This window comes from Artibeus jamaicensis, unplaced genomic scaffold (genome assembly GCF_021234435.1).
Source record: "Artibeus jamaicensis isolate MK-2021 breed Jamaican fruit bat unplaced genomic scaffold, CSHL_Jam_final scaffold_3151, whole genome shotgun sequence".
Classification (NCBI taxonomy): domain Eukaryota; kingdom Metazoa; phylum Chordata; class Mammalia; order Chiroptera; family Phyllostomidae; genus Artibeus; species Artibeus jamaicensis.
Window position 1 is genome coordinate 3689556 of NW_026522037.1, and position 18043 is coordinate 3707598.

Sequence of the window (18043 nt, forward strand, 5' to 3'; positions counted from 1 at the left end):
GCTCGGGATTGAACGCGGAGCCCGGAGGCCGTCCCCGCACGGGCCCGCCGCGCTCAAGGCCAGAGCGGCTGGAAAGGCGGCGAGGCGGGAACGGGCTGCAGCCGCGGGGCGCCACCGGGCGGGCGGCGGGGGACAGCTGGCCGGGCCGACGGTCACTAAGTGGCGCCGCCCGAGCGGAGGCGGCGCTGCGGCCGCGGCGGCTGCCTCACTCACCACGGTTCGGCGGGGCAGCGCGCCGGCGGTCCGGGACAGGCCCCGGCGCAGCCTCCGCGCTCGGCCCGGGCGGGTCCCCTCGGAGCTCTCGGAGCCGCTGTCGTCCGAGATCACGATGATGTCCTCCATGGCTGCGGGCGGCCAGCGACCCAGGCCGCGGCAGCGACGGCGACTTCGGTTCCCGCGGCTGGAGAGACGGCGGTCGTGGCGGAGACTAACCGGGCCATCCCCCCGCAGGCTCCGCCCCTTCCCGCCCAAATCCCGCCCCTAACCCCGCCCCTTCCCGCCCTCGAAGCCCACTCGGAACCCCGCCCCCTCCTGGGCCCTGCCCCCCGGAAGGTGGGCCGCTAGCCGCTGGCTGCTGGCAGGCGACCGCCCGGTCAAGGCCATGCCATTGTACTTGGTGGTGGCACTCGTCCGGTCTTACCGAAGAGAAGCAAAAGAGAAATCAAGCTTCAGCCAGTCTGGGCCGGTGTTGAAGGCGGGGTGAGAAACTACGGCTTCCGACTGACTCCAGAGTGAAGGGAGGGGTGAACAGCGATTAATCCGGCCTCACTGATTGACCCCGGCGGGCCCGTCCCGTGGGGGACTGGGGGTCCGGCCGAGACGGGGGCCTGAGTCGGGGGGAGAGAGCCCCACTTCTTGGTGTACATGTGCAAGTGCATCTGTAAGAAAAATTCCTAGAAGTGTGATTACTGGGTCAAAGGCGACGTTTCCCTAGTTGTTTCGATAAACGAGGTTAAATGACTCTCCTCAATTGAACCGATTCGCAGTTTCGCCAACAATCCATGCCATTCAGAGATTTAAACTGTGAGATTTAGAGACTTATTCAGTTGGTCGTAGGCTCGGAGACTACAGAAATACACAAAGAGAAGCCATAAGATAGTAGACGCTATGAATAATTAGATGTTACGAATGAACAAGGTTATGAAGGTGAAAAAAAATATACCCACTAGAGGGAAAAGTGGCAGGTGGTTGGTCGGAAAGCAGGATCATTAAAATCGAGATAGAATCTGTGTTACAATACACGTGAGGAATTGTCCAATTCCTCCCTCTCAGGCTCCAGCAGCTGGGTGAAATGTTAATACTGGCAGATCCCAACGAAAACGTGTTTATTAGAAGGGGAACCGGTTCCTCAGAAGGTTGTTATCAGGTGCTTTCTCACTCCGTCTCCTGCTGTGATTCTCAAACGTTCTAGAGCCTCTGAATCCCAGAGGGAGCTGGTTAAAGCACAGGTTTCCGCGTCTCCACTCTACAGCTTCTCATTCAGCACTTGAGATGCGGCCCCCAAATTTGCATTTCTAACAAGTTCCCAGCCACTGTTTATACTGCTGTCAGAGGACTTCACCTCGAAAACTATTGGTCTGGCCCTGACTGGGCGGCTCAGTTGGTTGGGCGGAGTCGTGGGGGATATCAGGTGATCTGGTCCCCTAACTGCGCAGTCACTTTCAGTAACTACTAGGGTCTCACACCAGGGATTATGACTTAGGGCTGCCCATTTTAGATCTTTAATTTCATATTCATAGCTCTTCCCTTTCTGCTGGTGCAGGTGGACAGGTGGCCCCACAGTTCTCAGTGGAGGGGTGATAACGTCATTCCCTTCCTCTCACCTTGGCTCTTCTTCCTCCTAAATAGGGATGAGGAGGAGGAGGGGGAACCAATGTTCTCTGCAACACTGTCCACGAAGAGTTGTCTGTTCTCTTTCTGCCCGTTGTTGCTACTGTAGTAACAGTTTCCCTCCCGTGTCAGGAGACAGATGTCCTCTTTCTTACTGGCACTGGGTACATCATTACTCTCTGGGGCCTCCCCTGATCTCCCCTAACCTAGGGGAGGTCAGCCTCAACCCCTTTCTCCTGGATATTCCCACCAGTTCCTGCTAGGGGCAAGCATTTGTTGTTGGGGGGATCGTGGCCTGGAGGGGGTTTTGGGGGGTGCCAGCAGAAGCTTTATGCCTTACCCACCACCTTCTGTGCTCTCCAGCTGACTCACATCACACGGGAGGAGTTTCCATGCACAGTTCAAGGAGGGGGGGAATGCAGGCAGCTCCCATCTTGGTCCCCCTCTCTCAGCACCAGCTTCTCTCTCCTTTCCTCACCCCCAAGGGCACCAGGGGCTTGTCCAGGTGAATGGTTCGGTGACTTTCAGGCAAGTTCTCAGCTTGGGGAGCAAAGAGAGGAAGCGTTTGCTGCACTTAATTTACGATACAGTGATTATTATTAGTAACTGACTTTTAAACATAAAAACAGTGGTTGACTTTAGTGTTTTGACCGTAGTAGAGATCTTTCTCACCAGCCATCCTGTCCAACAACACTCAGGAAAACCAGGGTTCCTGGTTGTGCAAATGTGAGCACACTTGACATCTACCTTGCCCTTATCTGGCAGCCCGGATGGATGACTGCTGACCCTGAAGTTGCCTTTCTTAAAGCTGTAAGTAATGTCACTTATGTTTCTTTGGCCATTCTGGATATGTCTTGAAATAGGCTGTTTACCCAAGACATCCAGAATAATGGTATGTTTTTCAGAAATTGATGAGTGCATTTTTTCTTTTCTTTTTTCTGAGTTATGCCTCATCTTTTCCAGATTTACTGAGGTATAATGAACATATCACATTATGTAAGTTTAAGGTGTACAATGTGGTATTTTGATATGTGTATAGGTAGATTGTGAACTGTTCACCACAATAAGGTTGGTTAAATGTTCTTTTGCCTCACATAATTACAGTTTTTAAACTGCTGTCATGGTGAGAAGGGTCGAGCTCTATGCTCATAGGAATTTTCTAGTGAGCAGTACAGATTATTAACTGTAGTCACCATGCTATACATCTGCTCCCGATACGTATAGGGGCTGAGGGTGTAGCATCGAGCAGGACAGCCATGGCTTCTGTCCTCGCAGAACTTTGCAGTGAAGGAGGTCTCCTTAGTCTGTGAGTGAAGAAAGCAAACCCTAATCCCTTACTTTTTAAAAGTAACTTTTAATTGAAAATGTATATGGGAAAAATGATATGTGACCATGGGAGTCCAAACTGCAGTGAGCTGCCATTTCGCACCCATGGGGACAGCTATTATTTTTTTAAAAACAGGAAACAAGTGCTGGTGATGACGTGGAAAAATTGGAATGCTCGTGCCTTGCTGGTGGGAATGTAAAATGGTACAGCTGCTGTGGAGAACATTCTGGCAGTTCCTCAAGAACTTAGACATGGACTTGCCATATGGCCCAGCAATTCTCCTCCTACGTTATTTGTGCCAAAGCACAGAAAGCAAGGATGCAAATATACTTGTCCATCAATCTTTAGAACAACGTTATCGATCGTAGCTGAAAGATGGAAACGGATAAGTAGAACTTGGCCTACCTGCACCTTGGAGTCCTACTCAGCCTGAAGATCGGGAAGGAGGTTGTGATGTATGTCACCACATGGACGAAACTTGAGGACATCGTCCTAAAAGAAGTAAGCCAGTCAAGAGAGGACGAATATGGCATGACTCTAGTAACGATGCTAATTGCATGATACTAACAGGAGGTGCCTTCCACAGGCAAATTCATAGAGACTGAAAATAGAATGGAGGTTATCAGGGATCAGAGGGATAGAGAATAGGGAGTTATTTAATGAACGGAATTTCTGTTTGGGATGATAAAAAGCTCTAGAAATGGTGAGTGATGCTGGTTGTACAATGTGTCACTGTTTTAATGCCACCGAAATCGTACACATAAATGGCTACAGTGACCAGTTGATGTGTATTTTACTGCAATAAAAATATGTGACTGTTTTCCTTTTGTTAACAAATTAGAACATTATAGACCATGTCAAAGGCCCCTTTGACCACTTCCTCCATCCTGATTCCAATTCCCCCTCCTGGGTGCTTCCATGTTAATTCCTCTAGAGTGTCTGCGTATATTTACCTGTATCCATATGTACTTATCAAAATGACATTTAAAATTTTTTTAAAGATTTTATTTATTTATTTTTAGAGAGAGGAGAAGGGAGGGAGAAAAAGAGGGAGAGAAACATCTGTGTGTGATTGCCTCTTGTGCGCCTCCTATTGGGGGGGCCTGGCCCACAACCCAGGCACCTGCCTGACTGGGAATCAATCCTGCAACCCTCTGGCTCGCAGGCGGGCCTGCGAGTGGTTCACTAACTCAATCCACTGAGCCAGGGCAAAATGACATATTTTTTGTTTTATCCAAAGAGTAAGTCTGTTTTAGTATAGAGATTTGAAACCACCATTCACAGTAAAAATGTTCTAGGTAATAGGCTTCTGGCCTTATTAATGGGGATTTTTCTGGGTGAGTATACATCTTTAAAATGTTTCTTTTTTTCATTTCATTTTCTCTTTCTCATTATATGGCAGGGTTGGTGCCTGCAGATCTGCTATTGTTTATGCTAACGCTAGCCAGCTCAGGTTTCTCCCTGCACTAGGGAACACTCTGTCCCCCACCCCTGCTAGATTCCAGGCGTCAGCCCCCAGTTTCAGGTCACTTTTCTGGACTGCTTTAGTAGGGAGCCTCTCAGTGTACATAATTTTACTTAAATCATTTTCTTATCCTTTCCCCTTCTCCCTCCCAGCTTCTAGTTTGCTGAGATATCAAGTAGATGTCAAAGACTTTGTAAAGATTTTGCTTTATCCTTGACATTCAATGATGCATGCTCGTTGTGAGAAAATGAAGTGTTTCAGAATGGTTACAATGCAGAATGTGTAACCACATCACACTTGGATAACATATTTCCAGACATTTCTGAATGATCAATACTCATGGGTACAAATGTGTATATAATTATATGTAAGTGGGATCATACGATACACATTGTACGACGATTAGCTTCCTTAAATTAAGAAATATGACTTTATAGTTTTCTGTCAGTGAATAAAGATTTATGTGATCTACATTGTTCATTTTATTGGTTTGTAATATATTCTTAAGATACTATGACATTTGCTCTTCTTTTATAGAAAATCACAAAGAAGCAAGCAAAAGAGTATATCACGTTCCCCCATCCCTGATATCTTACAATGAACAGTTTGTAAAATTAAAAGAAACATATCTATGAGATTAGAAAATTTGTACTACAAAAAGTTACAAAATAAAAAGTGAACGTTGAAAACCACCCTCCCTTTCTTAGCTCTTCCCAAGGCTAAATATCTAAATAAATAGTTTCCTGTGAATCCTTCAAAACATACAAAATCACTATACACGGTATATATATGTATCATACCCCATTAGTCAATCCTAACCCTAATTCCCCCAGTAGGCAACCATTCTGATTTGTATTGAAACTGGTGGTTATAGCTGTCCAGTAAGGCCTCTATGAACAAAAACAACAACAAATCAACAAAAGTTTTGAAATAAACCACCGCAAAACTGCCATCATTGTTACTGTGAGCATTTCTTGATTGTTTCTTCTGTACCAGTCCCTGTGAAAAGTGTAGTGGGTTCCAACATTTCCGTTTATAGAATACAGAAAAAGAACATAAGGGAAAATGAGTCAAGGCATTCTGCTCTAAGTTAGGGGGCTAAGGGATGCACAGAAACCCCAGAAAAAGGTATTTTACTGAGAGGGAACTGAAGATTAAAAGAATAACGTTGATTTCCGTCTTTGATTAACACAAATACATCTACCAAGCAGTAGGGAAGGGGGTGATAGAAACCCTAAAAACCTCAGGATCATTAACTCTGCAACACATTTAAAACAGATTCATTACTGTTCGAAAAGACAAAAAGTGGGCGCGCGCTGCATGGCGGGATTTGTAGTCCAGTTTCCGGTGGGTCGGGTGCGGCTGCGCGGGAGAGACGCCGCTCGTCGGAGCGCACGCGTGCGACGGCGGCTGGACTGACTGGACTGAGGCGTAAGCGTCAGCGTCGGCGGCAGGATTGACTGCGTTGGGGCTGTGGCGTCCGCGCGGGTGTGCGGTAGCTCGGCATGGCGGCCCCCGCCGCGGCCCTGGGGCCCTCGGCGCTAGGCCAGAGCGGTCCCGGTTCCATGGCCCACTGGTGCTCAGTGAGCAGCGGCCCGACGCGCTACGTGCTCGGCATGCAGGAGCTGTTTCGGGGCCACAGCAAAACGCGAGAGTTCCCGGCGCACAGCGCCAAGGTGCACTCGGTGGCCTGGAGCTGTGACGGGCGTCGTCTGGCCTCTGGGTCCTTCGACAAGACGGCTAGCGTCTTCTTGCTGGAGAAGGACCGGTTGGTGAGCAGCCAGGGGCCGGCCTAGGCCAGGGAGAAGGGCTGTGGGTAGCAGGGGTAGTGGTGGGGCGAAAATGGCGGGGAGGGGGGCGGAGAGGGGTGAGATTAGGAGGGGGCGTGGATGAGCGGGGTGTGTGGTGCGAGAACGAGGACTGTGGGGGTGTCAGGGGAACGCGCTGGCGTGGGGAGGGAGGGCCCGGGAGGGGGGTGTGGGAAGTGTAGTAGTAAGGAGGGGTGTAGCTAGGCTGGAGTGGAGGGGAGAGGGTGCAGACAGGTGGGGAGGAGGTGGGGGGTGGGACAGTGGTAGGAAGGATTTGTGGGGTGAGGGGGGCTGGGCCTGTCGTTGTGGGGTCCCGTCTGGTGGGGAGGGCCCCTGTGGCTGTGATAGGGCCCCCTGTGGGAATGGGCAGGTGCGTTGGGAACTTGGTTGGCAGAGTAAGGGTGGAAAAGCAGAGAGGAGGAGGAAGGCAGGCCAGGACCAGCAAATGAGTAAGGCACTGGTGTAGAGTCCAGCCTCGGGGTGGTTCAGGGTGATTGGGGAGGGAGGAAGGAGGGATTCCGAACGAGTTTTCGGGAAGAAGCTTGGAAGAACGGGGCTCTGTACTTATCTAATATTTCGTGGGTCACAGGTGCTTTGGTTGAGGAGTTACACACGTAAGGCCAGTTACGTGAGGTTAAGGAGTTACACATGAGGCAGGTACACCTGTGGGAAGTTACATTCTGATCTTGTTCTCTCAGGTCAAAGAAAACAATTACCGCGGACATGGTGACAGCGTGGACCAGCTTTGTTGGCATCCAAGTAATCCTGATCTCTTTGTCACCGCATCTGGAGACAAAACCATTCGCATCTGGGACGTGAGGACGACCAAATGCATCGCTACTGTGAACACCAAAGGTGACTTCCGAGAGGGCAATAGGAAAATTAGCCGCTGATATTCATTCAACAAGCATTTTCCAAGAATCTTCTCTGTGCCTGGTGTTAGTTGGGGGACATCCTGAACTCCAAGAACATCACAGTTGAGTGCAGGGAGGGAGCCATGTGCATTAAAAAACAAAACAAAACAAAAAAACTAACAAAATACGACATGGGTCATCTTACAGTGGAGATGTCTATAAGGTAGATTCCCAGAATGGAAGTGCTAAGGTCTGCTGGGGGGAAGACAGGGAAGGCCTTGCAGAATTTGAGTGGACTCTTGGAATAGCTGTAGGAAGTTAGTGGTCAGGGTGCAGTGGGAGGGCAGGGCAGTTTTCGGGGGGGGCAGCAGTGCACAGGTGCGGAGAATTTGGGAAACTGCTGATAGGCTACAGTGGCTGAAGCCCAGATGGTCTCAGTGGTCTGGGAGAAAATGCCCTGGAAGTCGTGGAATGCATTTGTAGACTCCGGTCTTCACCAGGTAGTGTCCTATAAAGGTAACTTAACCATATTTTATTGATTAAGATGTCACCGATTATAAGATGCACCGATATTTTAAGTTCCATTAGGAAAGGAAATAAAGCTCCCAGATAACCATGTACACTAAAAGTTTTAAGATGCATCATAAAACATAAAATGAATCTTGGTGAAGTTGATGACATTTTTAATTGATGTGCCCAGTGTGGACCACCAGGCTTTGTTGATAAGGCTTCTGCCTGTTGGGGGCAGGAGGGTGGGTGGAGGTGGAAGGTGTTGTAAGGGGGGTAAATGGTAAAGGGAAAAAATGCAGTGAAAGAAGGCTCATACCTGTAAGTGGAATGATGCAGTGATTTCTCCAGGTATACAGCTGGTGATGCATAAGGGATTTATGGGTACATGGATGAACATTAAAAATGAGTTGTCTGTTAGGAAGAAAAGAACCAGCTTATTGAATGTGTCGCTGAAGTTTATTAAAGTAAAAAAAAGTTTGAGTCAATTTTTAGAAAACTCTTCGATAGAAAGAGGTGTAGCTGTTACATGGATAGGACAGAAATCGTGAAAGTGGCCTGCAGGTGATGGGGGGTTTGGGAGACGCTGAAATAAGACAGTAAGGGGCTGTGGAGCCAAATGGAGCGGCTCTGTTACTTCAAGCTTTGACGGTTTGGCTCATCCCTCTTCCATTTTTTCATCTGTAAAATGAGGATCATGAATTGCTAATAAACAGCGTATTTTGTGGATCAAATGGGGAAGTGTGTAGGCGGGTGTGCCTGACTCACAGCTGCTGGTACTTAGGTGCTAGTTGCCTTCCATTGACTGTGACCTTGATGAATGAGCTCTGGAGATAAGGCTGGCCTGCATTCTAGGATAACCAAATAAACTTCCGGAGAATTCTGGACAAACAGATTTCTCTTACTGAGTATATGCCTGGTTTTCCAGGGGAGAATATTAACATCTGCTGGAGTCCTGATGGGCAGACCATTGCTGTAGGCAACAAGGACGATGTGGTGACCTTTATTGATGCCAAGACACACCGTTCAAAGGCAGAGGAGCAGTTCAAGTTTGAGGTCAACGAAATCTCCTGGAACAATGACAATAACATGTTCTTCCTGACCAATGGCAATGGTTGTATCAACATCCTCAGGTGAGGAGGGGGTTCTAGCTCAGGGAACTGTCTTGTCTTTAACAGCCAGGTACTCGGGTGGTTACAGAGTTCAGTTAGGTGTGTGTCTGTCCTGGAGGAGCTTACAGGATGGGTAGTAGTGAAGAACCCTAACCCCTGTTGAGCATCTTTGAGCCAGGCACCTGAAATTTTGCTGGGTCCTCCCAGAAATCCTAGGAGGGTTGATGGTGTGTTTACCATTGGACAGAGAAGGATCTGGGATTCAGACCCACTGGTCGGCTGGTGAGCAGCAGAGCTGGATGCACCTTGAATTATCGCTGATTTGTAGCCTTAAAGTCTCAGCTTAAATATTACATTCCCTCCAGGGAAGCCATCTTCCCACCCTCTCCCCAAGGTCAGAGGCTTATTTCATGTACTTCCTTTTAGAAGCATTTCTCACTTCCTATTGTAGCTGCATGTTTACTTGTCTATATCCTCCATTAGACTTAAATCCATGAGGGTAGAGGTTGTGTTTAATTTGTTCGCTGTTGAATCCCTAGTGCCTAGCCCAGTACCTGCCACACACAGTAAGGATTTCAGTAAATAGTTGCTCTCTAAATGAATGAAATTGTGGAATTGAAATTTAGCTCTTTCTGGTTCTCTTCTTTCTACCATCTTGAGCGAGCAATGCAAGGCAGAGTGAAATAGGTTTTACGTTAGAGAGGCTGGGAGTTTGCTGTGGAATCCTAAGGAAAGAAACTTGAATTGAGAGTTGAAGGAAGCAACTTCTGAGTCTGACCTTGAAAGATGAGTAGAATTTTAAGAATCAACAAGAGCACTGTATGGTTAACAAAACAGGTGTGAACGAGCGTGATTTATTTGGATAGTATTCGATAGGTCAGGGTTGCCTAGAGTGGTGGCAGTTCAGGTATCTGAATGGAGGGCCTGAAAATGGGAAAGTAAAGTTGAAATACATTTGGGACTAGATTACGACGGGCATGGAATTCCATGCTTAGCAGCTTGATTTTATGCTGTAAGCAGTGGGGATTCTGTAATTTTGTTTCAGAGCCTCTTTAGTGGAAGGTAAAATAGATGTAGAAACCATATAAAACAAACATGTAGTTTAATGAACAATTATATGGATTAAGTCTGTGTAGCCCCATGCATGTCAAGGAATAGGACTTCACTGGCCATCCCAGAAGTCAGTCCATAGGCTTTCTCCTCATCATAACTGACTCCCTCAAAAGTAAACCGTCTTGATTTTTATAGTTATTTATAGTTTTAGCTTCAAAATGTGCATCCCTAGATAGTCTAGTTTTTGCCCATTTAAGAAGTTTTGATAGTTTTCTTCAGTCTGTTAAACTAGAGGGGGCCCTTCCAATCCTTTGTTTTGCTTATAACTTAGCTGGTAAAAAACCAGACTGTTGACCAGACTGGAACCCTGGTGGAGCTTCTCCCAGCCTGGATTTTGCGGCTTTCGTGTTTACTTACTTCTCTGTTGGAATATGAGACACGTCCTCTCATGGGCTGTTTGGTTACTCAGGAATATAGTTCATGTAGGAAAGGCAGGATACATGCTCGCTTCTCTCCCTGTGTCATGAGGGATGAATGAGTTCCCTGTCACCTTCAAAGATGACAAGCTAGTGTCTAGTCATTTTGGTCGTCCAAGCTTCCTCAGGGAAGCTTCCATTTAGTTTCCTCAGGGTTGGTTGGCTCATGGGAACAAGATTCCCTGAGCTCACACCTACTATAACCTATACTTATAAAACTTGTAGATGCTTTATTATATTGTGCTTATTCTTTGAACTCTTTATAATTGACAGTATTGCTAGTTATCAAAATTCTTGATTTATGTTTTCTTTCCATATCTTAAATATGTTATTACATAATATTTTCTTTTGGCATAAAATGTTACTGTTAAAAAGGTTGAATGATAATGAAAAAGTTCAGTAATTTTATGACTCTGTCACGTTCGGGTTCGTCTTCTGAGGTGTTCGGTGTGTTGTTGCAGCCTGTTGTTTGGAATCGGTGTCTCAGGAACGCTTTCTTGAACTGCAGTCTCCGGTGTCTGTCCTGCCATTCTCGGTTTTCCCCTTCAGTGTCCTCTCTGGCCGTTTTGGCCCCACAGTCCTCTTCCCACAGTCTGATCGCTGTCTGTCTTGCTCCGCAGCTACCCGGAGCTGAAGCCGGTGCAGTCCATCAACGCGCATCCCTCTAACTGCATCTGCATCAAGTTCGACCCCATGGGGAAGTACTTCGCCACAGGAAGTGCGGATGCACTGGTCAGCCTGTGGGATGTGGATGAGCTGGTGTGTGTCCGGTGCTTTTCCAGGTCAGCTTCTCTTCCTTGTTGGATACTTTTGTTCCATCTTGGGTGAAATTGTGCCTTCTTAGGTTATATAAAAATTTTTAATTTTTCAGTTGCAGTTGACATTCAATATTATATTAGTTTCAGGGTACAGCATAGAGGTTAGACACTTACATAACTTATAAAGTGAGCCCCTGATAAGTCCAGTGCCGCCTGACACCCTGAGTGGTTATTACAGTATTATCGACTGTATTCCCGGTGCTGCACTTGACATGCCCGTGCCGTTGGGTTAGTCTCATGTCTCCTTTGTCTCCTCTGTGTTACAGGCTGGACTGGCCTGTGAGGACCCTCAGTTTCAGCCACGATGGGAAGATGCTGGCCTCAGCATCGGAAGATCATTTTATTGACATTGCTGAAGTAGAGACAGGTAACCAAAGCCTCCCTGCCTTAGTGCGAGTCTTCTGCCTTTCACCTCTGGCCATCGGCACGTCTCTTGCCATGTGTGTTCACTTCTGCACGTTATTTCCTCATCAGCTTTAGTGTAAACGAGTTTGTCTCCTTACGACAAGCTTATTGTGACAGTTCCAGTCAGGTGTCAAGGGAGCAAAGAGTCGGGAAAGGCAGGGGCAGATCTGAAGGAAAGTGACTTAGGAAACTGTGTATTTTATTCACTACTATAATGAAAGACTTAGAATACAGGAAGTGGGAAGAAGAAAGAAGTGTTGTCTGTGGTTCCCCCCATTTAACTGCCACCTCTTTTTAGCATTTTGGTATATTTCTGTCTTTTCCCTATATGTGAATATATATATTTGTAATTTAAGGAATTATCGAAGTGGATGTGATTTCCTTTAAAAACAACAAATCAGAACTTGCAAACAGAAAAACAGGAAAGCAATTATTTTATAAAAGAATTTCTTCAGTTTTAGTTTTTATTGAATTTATTGGGGTGACATTGGTTAATACCTCAGTTTTAGTTTTTAATACCGCTGTGTTGTTTTTGGAAATACATGATATTTGAGTAATAGAATTCAAATTATAAAAAGCTTCAAAGAAGAAAACTTGAAATTCCATGCTTTAGAGAACGCCACCATTGCTAACACTGTGGGGGGTGTGGTCCAGCCGACCGACACGCAGCTCCTGTGATGCCGGGGCACTCACCTGTGAGCCTGCAGTCTGCAGGTGAGCCCCTGCCTCGCCTGCAGAATGTCACAGCTCCTGTTGGCAGTGGCTGCTGAGTCCACTTCCACTTTGACTGGGATTAAATTTCATTCTAGGTACTATTAGTGGCTTCTAAGTTTTGCGTTGTTATAAATAATGCTGTGATGAGTGTCCTTTATGTGCTTTATTTTACATGTGTGATCCTTTTGCACAAACCATTGACATGGGAATGCTGAGTCTAGTGTGCCCACATTTTGTGAGGGACCAAACCAGCTCACGGAAAAAATCACTGTCGTTTGCTCTTAGCAGTGTGTGTGTGTCTGTGTGTACATGTTTGTTCCACACCTTAATATATGTAAAATATGATTTAATTCGCATGTACTCTTTCAGGAACATATTAAGTGTGGCTGTATTATTCTTCTAAATTGTTTAACAAATACTTTTTAAGACTATTAAAATTTGTTTTCTAGTTATAGTTGACACGCAGTATTATTTAGACAAATAACTTTTAACATGTTGGGTTTTAAGCAGAAGTTCTTTATAACCTAGGTTGAAATTTAAAAGCAAGATGAGTATCCCAGTACAGCACAGTTAATGTTATTTACATTTTAGTACGTAAATGGGACACAGTCTAAATTTTCATTACGGTGGACGAGTGAGGTGAGTCGTGATGCATGCCTGTCACAGTGTGCCCGGAGAGAGACGCGGCTCTGTGTGCCGAGGTGGCAGGTGCACTAGGCGTAGCACTCAGTGGGCAAAGCAGGTAGCCAACCGGGCATGTGATGTGTTAACGTTTAGGTAAAGAAACCAAATTGCACTTGGTTGAAAACATTTAGAAGAACTTAGATCAGATTTGTAAAATTAGGAGAAGACTTAAATAGGAAAAAAATAAATTTAAATGATCACTTATTACTGCAACCAGTTAAACAAAATTAATTCAGTCTCTCAGCCACCCTGAGCACCTTTCAGGGCCTTGGAAGCGCCACGTGGCCTGCGGGGGCTGCATCGGATGGTGCAGGCGCAGAACGTTCCTGTCACGGAAGGTGTTCGCTGTGCGTGCGGCTCTGCACCCCGGACCTGTGTGCATCTGATGCAGTGAAATGTGTCTTTACGGATTAGCTTGTGAACTGAGAGTAATACAGGCTAATTACAGAATGTTTGGAAAATGCTAACAAATATAAAGGAGAAAGTAACAGGCAGGTGTAGGTTCATGATATATAGAGAATCATTGCTAACAGTTTGGTGTATTAAATCTCTGATCTTTCTTTTCCTCCTACACAGTATATATTTTTTCTGTTGTTGGAATCATATATTAGGTATAATTTTGTATTCTACCTATTTTTAATGGTTAAATGTAACCCAAAGTAAGAATTTAAATTTTATTTCTGATAGCATGTGAAACGGAACCTCATTTTCATGCGGTCCACTCAGTTTTTGGCTCTGCAGACACACACATACACATCGCCCAAGTCTGTCGGAACTTCAATGCTTGGAATAGTTGAGTCAGTCTCAGAGTCAGCACCTCATCTATCAGTCGGAGACTGCACTTTCCAATAAACTGAGGGGATGTTAAATTTACGAAGCCACACTGTTTCATTTTAGGCTTCTTTATGTCTACTGCGATGTTCTTGAACTATATACATTTCTTTATTATTCTTATATCAGATGACACGGGGTCAGAGGCCTAGTAGTAGCACCTCTGAAACGGATCTTTATGTCTCTGTCACTCAGAACTTTGCTCCTAGAGATACAGGCTGCCAGGCCCTGGTGTCATGAAGAGCCAGTGACCCATAAATAGGATTTCTCTCTCCCTCCCCCTCCCTTCCCCTCCCTCCCCTCCCTCCCCTCCCTCCCCCTCCCTCCCCCTCCCTCCCCCTCCCTCCCTTTCCCTCTCTTTCCCTGTCTCCCTCTTACCCTACACACACATACACAAACATAAGTATATATGAAATAGTTTTATTGAAATAAAATTCACGTACCATGGTTGGCTAGTTTGAAGTATATAATAGAGGGTATTCTGCATTTTTAAATTGATACCAAACTAAATGTTTTACTACATTGATCTTAAACTTCAATTTCAAAAACCATTAAGCAGGATTGAAGGAATAACAGCATTAGAAAATCATGTTTAATTTCCACAAGTGGGAGGAGTAGCATTTTGGGGAAAAGACCTGTATTCCTCTGATCAGGAGGCATCGAAGTTTAGTAGATCAATGGCTTTGGAAACAGACCAACCTCATGTGCCGGCTCTGTTGCTTCCTTGAGGTGACTCAACTGTTAAATCACTCATTTCTTTATAAAATGGGCTTGAATCGCTCCCTGTCTTGCTGGGTTGTTGCTGTACTTCATGGGAATAAAGTGTAGTCCACGTGATTCATAAGGGTACTCACCAGACAGTGAGTGCTCTTCACTGTATGGGAGTGTAGACCAGGGGTCGGGCTTAGGCCCTGAAGTTAAGGTTCAGATCCTGCTCTGCCACCTACTGGCTGGTGACCGCTCTGCGCCTCAGTCTTCTCCGCAGTGGGGCAATGATTGTATCGGGTCTGTTAAGTGGATTAAATGAGTTAATATATCTAAGTACTTAATGACTGTGGTCTCATGTTATTAATGTATTGATTGGTTTCTCTATATTGATTTTTATAGGAGACAAGCTATGGGAGGTGCAGTGTGAGTCCCCGACCTTCACTGTGGCTTGGCACCCCAAAAGGCCTCTGCTGGCATTTGCCTGTGATGACAAAGATGGCAAATATGACAGTAGTCGGGAAGCAGGAACTGTGAAGCTGTTTGGGCTTCCTAACGATTCCTGATTAGGAAGACCTGACGTAGGGAGAGCGCCCCGGCCTGCCTTTGCGTGATTAGTCTGGTCCTTTCTCCTGGAGTTGGTGCGCACGTACAGTGTTTGTAAATTGGTATAAATTATAAAAGTCTTGCTTTCAGGCTGCCCGTTCCAGTCGACTTCCTGTTTGCCACGTCGGCCGTTCCTTTTCATTCCCCCTTGCGTGAGGGCTGTGCAGTGTGGGTGGTGACACCAGTGCACCTGGCCTTGGGCGATCAGTCCCGTCTTCCTGCTTTTGGGTACAGGGTGGACTGCGCTGGACTTGGTTGCCTGGGCCATGCCTCCTTTGGGGGCTGAGTGAAGAAGGGTGACTCGGGGATGGGCTTTATTTTTTATAATGAAAGAAATACATGTAATTTTAAGAATTGAATAATAAAAATGACTTTTCCACTATAAGACTTTTAGGACTTTTAAAATTATGGTATTATTATGTTATTACAGGGAGATGTTGCTGTTTTGCATTTAAAAGAAATGCCAAGTAGAGTTTAAAGGTTGTAATTCTGCTGTTTAATCTTCTAACCCAAGAGCCCGACAAGTGCAGGGACCCACCGTGCAGCGCACGGGCGGCAGCAGTCCTTGCAGTCAGCAGTTGTGTGTGTGTGTGCGCATGCGCCTGGCCTCATTCGTTAGGTTGATGGCCAACACTGGGAAAAGTAGTTAGAAACAGGAACTACACAGTCAGGGTGAGGGGGATACGTTAGAGAGTCAAGACAGGGGAAATCAAAACAGAAACGTGCACAGAGTAGGAACCTAGCTGAGTGATTGAACTAAAATTTGGACTCGGCACTCCCTGGTGGCAAAGTGAAGGCAGGGGTAAGTCGGCTGCTTCGTAGGGGAAAGAAAAGCTCATGGCAGCTCCTCAGGGCAGAGCTTTTGTTTTGCCTCCACGAGAAATGGCTCATGTAGGAGTTTCTGGTGAGTAATGTCATGATTTTCATTGTATTTTAATGTATTTCAGCATAAAACTTAGGGATATACCTCAGTGAATGATGTTTGTGGAAAATTTTAGAAAAAGCAGGAAAGCAAAAAGAAAAATCGTATTCCTAGCACCATGAGTCACTATTAGCATTTTAGTGTACATCCTAGGAGCTTTCCTATGCTCATTCGTACATAAAAACACGTGTAGCTTTATGAGGACGTCTTGAAGACAAATCAAGTATGACAAGATAAGTCATGCAGGGTCTCAGCGCCATGCTGAGTGGTATGAACACTCAGTAGGCCTTAGACCTTTTTAGTCATTGGCCATTCCCTCCGTATCTGGCACCGTAGAGAGCACTTCGCATCAGCTATTCAAGTTTTGAGACGGCCTCCTGAGGCTGGACCCCATCCTTTTTCTGCCCCAGGGAGTAGAAGTAATTCATTGCCACTCAGTAAGTGCCGGCATCCAGTCCTGGGTGCCTTCGTTGCTATGGCTGTTCCGTTTCCATTTGAGTTCCCGTCTCACAGGGGAGTGGCCTGTGGCTCTGAGCGGTCACTCTAGTTGGCCCGGGTTAGTGCCTGATTAAGCCTGGTCTTTGGGCTCAGTAGCATTTCCTCCAGCCCCCAGAGCAGCCTCTGCCCCCACCTCTTCTGAAAAACGGGCTTTTCAGGTGCAACCCAGCATTGTCAGGAGTTCAGTGTTTGTGTCGCCAGGAGTAAACTTTGGCACACTGTTTCTCATTTTTGCAATAATTTGTCATTGTGGTTGCTCCTGTGTTTCTCTATATATCCCCCTGTGGCACTGGAACCAGATGCTAAGGTTTGGTTTAGATTCTCGGTATTTGATCAGCTCTCCTCTTCCATCCGTGTGGATGTTTTTTCCTGGCTTAGTGTGAGGCAGTGATCTGTGCCAGCGGTCACTTAATCAAAAGACTTTCTGCTTTCGATGTGTGGGACACTTACTGTAGCAACAGGAAAACATCTAACAAAGAAGGAACTCCGGCTTCTGGTTGCTTTCGATGACTGTCAGGGTCTTGCTGACATTTCTGTTTTGGCTTTGGAGTCCTGCAGGGGCTCCTTCCTGGCGAAGTGACATGATGTGTGCCAGACTGGGGAACCCCTGTGGTTTGAGTGAGATCCTCGTTTAGAGCAGGGAGGAGGCCGTTCGGGAGCAGATGTGGCCATTTATTATTCGGTAAGTCTAGGGATGTCAGATAATTGCTGCTGCAGACATGAGCACATCAGAAGTGGGTGGAGAGGTCAGCCCCGAGCTAGACTTGAGATGGCAGGGAGCGTCACATGCGCCGTGCCGGTGACCCACTGCTGTATTGACTAGAGTTACAAGTCAGGCTAAGAAATAGGTAGCTAAGAGTATGTCCTCTCTCTTGCTGGGATCCTGGGTTCTCTGGCATGAGATCCAGGGAAGGAGAAAACCTGCCAAATGGTAAGTGTGTGTGTGTCTTCAGAATTGTGCCCTTCACCCTCAGCTTTCCCGGGTCAGGCCGTGCAGCCAGCGGTGGAGGGGCAGCAGTTCCTGGCAGAATGCATTGGGAGGCCAGAGTAGGGTGTCTTGCTCACACGCAGGCAGACCGAGGAGCAGGCTACGCTGACCACGCCAGGCGATCACCAGAGGGTGAACAGGAAGAGGCCAATTCTAGCAGGTCCCAGAGCAAAGTGGTGTGTGGTATGTATGTTAGGAGCTGGTTGGGATGTGACTCTGAGTGGGTTCAGTTTAGAATGATGGGAATGGGGTGGGAGCAATCTTAATCTCTTTTCTGTGTCAAAGATGTATTCTACTCCCTAAGGATTTTAGTCACAAAAGGGGCCGTGGAATGTCTACCCTCTTGAGAGGGAAAACGGCCTATAGAAGGAGTTAAAAGGTAAGCCTGTATTTCAGAAGGGGAGTAGAGACCGTACAAGTAAAGGGCACTGCACACTCAG

The 18043-nt window shown here is 46.5% G+C and overlaps 2 protein-coding genes and 1 long non-coding RNA gene across 6 annotated transcripts in view; 2 read left to right on the forward strand and 1 right to left on the reverse strand.

Annotated features, from left to right (window-relative positions):
• SIMC1 (SUMO interacting motifs containing 1) overlaps nucleotides 1-453 on the reverse strand; it is a 31533-nt gene extending 31080 nt beyond the window's left edge. The window contains exon 1 of the mRNA XM_037134875.2: nucleotides 214-453. Within this exon, the coding sequence (XP_036990770.2) occupies nucleotides 214-342 (129 nt within the window). The 5' untranslated portion in view covers nucleotides 343-453. The remainder of the gene's footprint in view (nucleotides 1-213) is intronic.
• Nucleotides 454-542: 89 nt separating this feature from the next.
• Nucleotides 543-5093, forward strand: LOC119041542 (uncharacterized). Of its 2 annotated transcripts, none has more exons than XR_005081060.2 (3): nucleotides 543-699; nucleotides 2487-2640; nucleotides 3293-5093. It is a non-coding gene; the product is annotated as an uncharacterized LOC119041542 (long non-coding RNA). The 2 variants fall into 2 exon arrangements; XR_005081061.2 differs by having other exon boundaries at nucleotides 2492-2640.
• A 923-nt stretch (nucleotides 5094-6016) lies between these two features.
• THOC3 (THO complex subunit 3) overlaps nucleotides 6017-18043 on the forward strand; it is a 32698-nt gene continuing 20671 nt past the window's right edge. For 2 of the 3 annotated variants that reach the window (XR_008390033.1, XM_053656991.1), the window contains exons 1-5: nucleotides 6017-6394; nucleotides 7129-7285; nucleotides 8720-8924; nucleotides 11053-11214; nucleotides 11517-11617. Coding sequence is in view for 2 of the 3 variants with exons in the window: in XM_053656991.1 (XP_053512966.1) it covers nucleotides 6128-6394; nucleotides 7129-7285; nucleotides 8720-8924; nucleotides 11053-11214; nucleotides 11517-11617 (892 nt within the window). In the remaining variant the exon portion in view is untranslated. Of the gene's footprint in view, nucleotides 6395-7128; nucleotides 7286-8719; nucleotides 8925-11052; nucleotides 11215-11516; nucleotides 11618-14991; nucleotides 15581-18043 lie in introns of those variants that run through there. The other variant, XM_053656992.1, reaches the window with a different exon arrangement.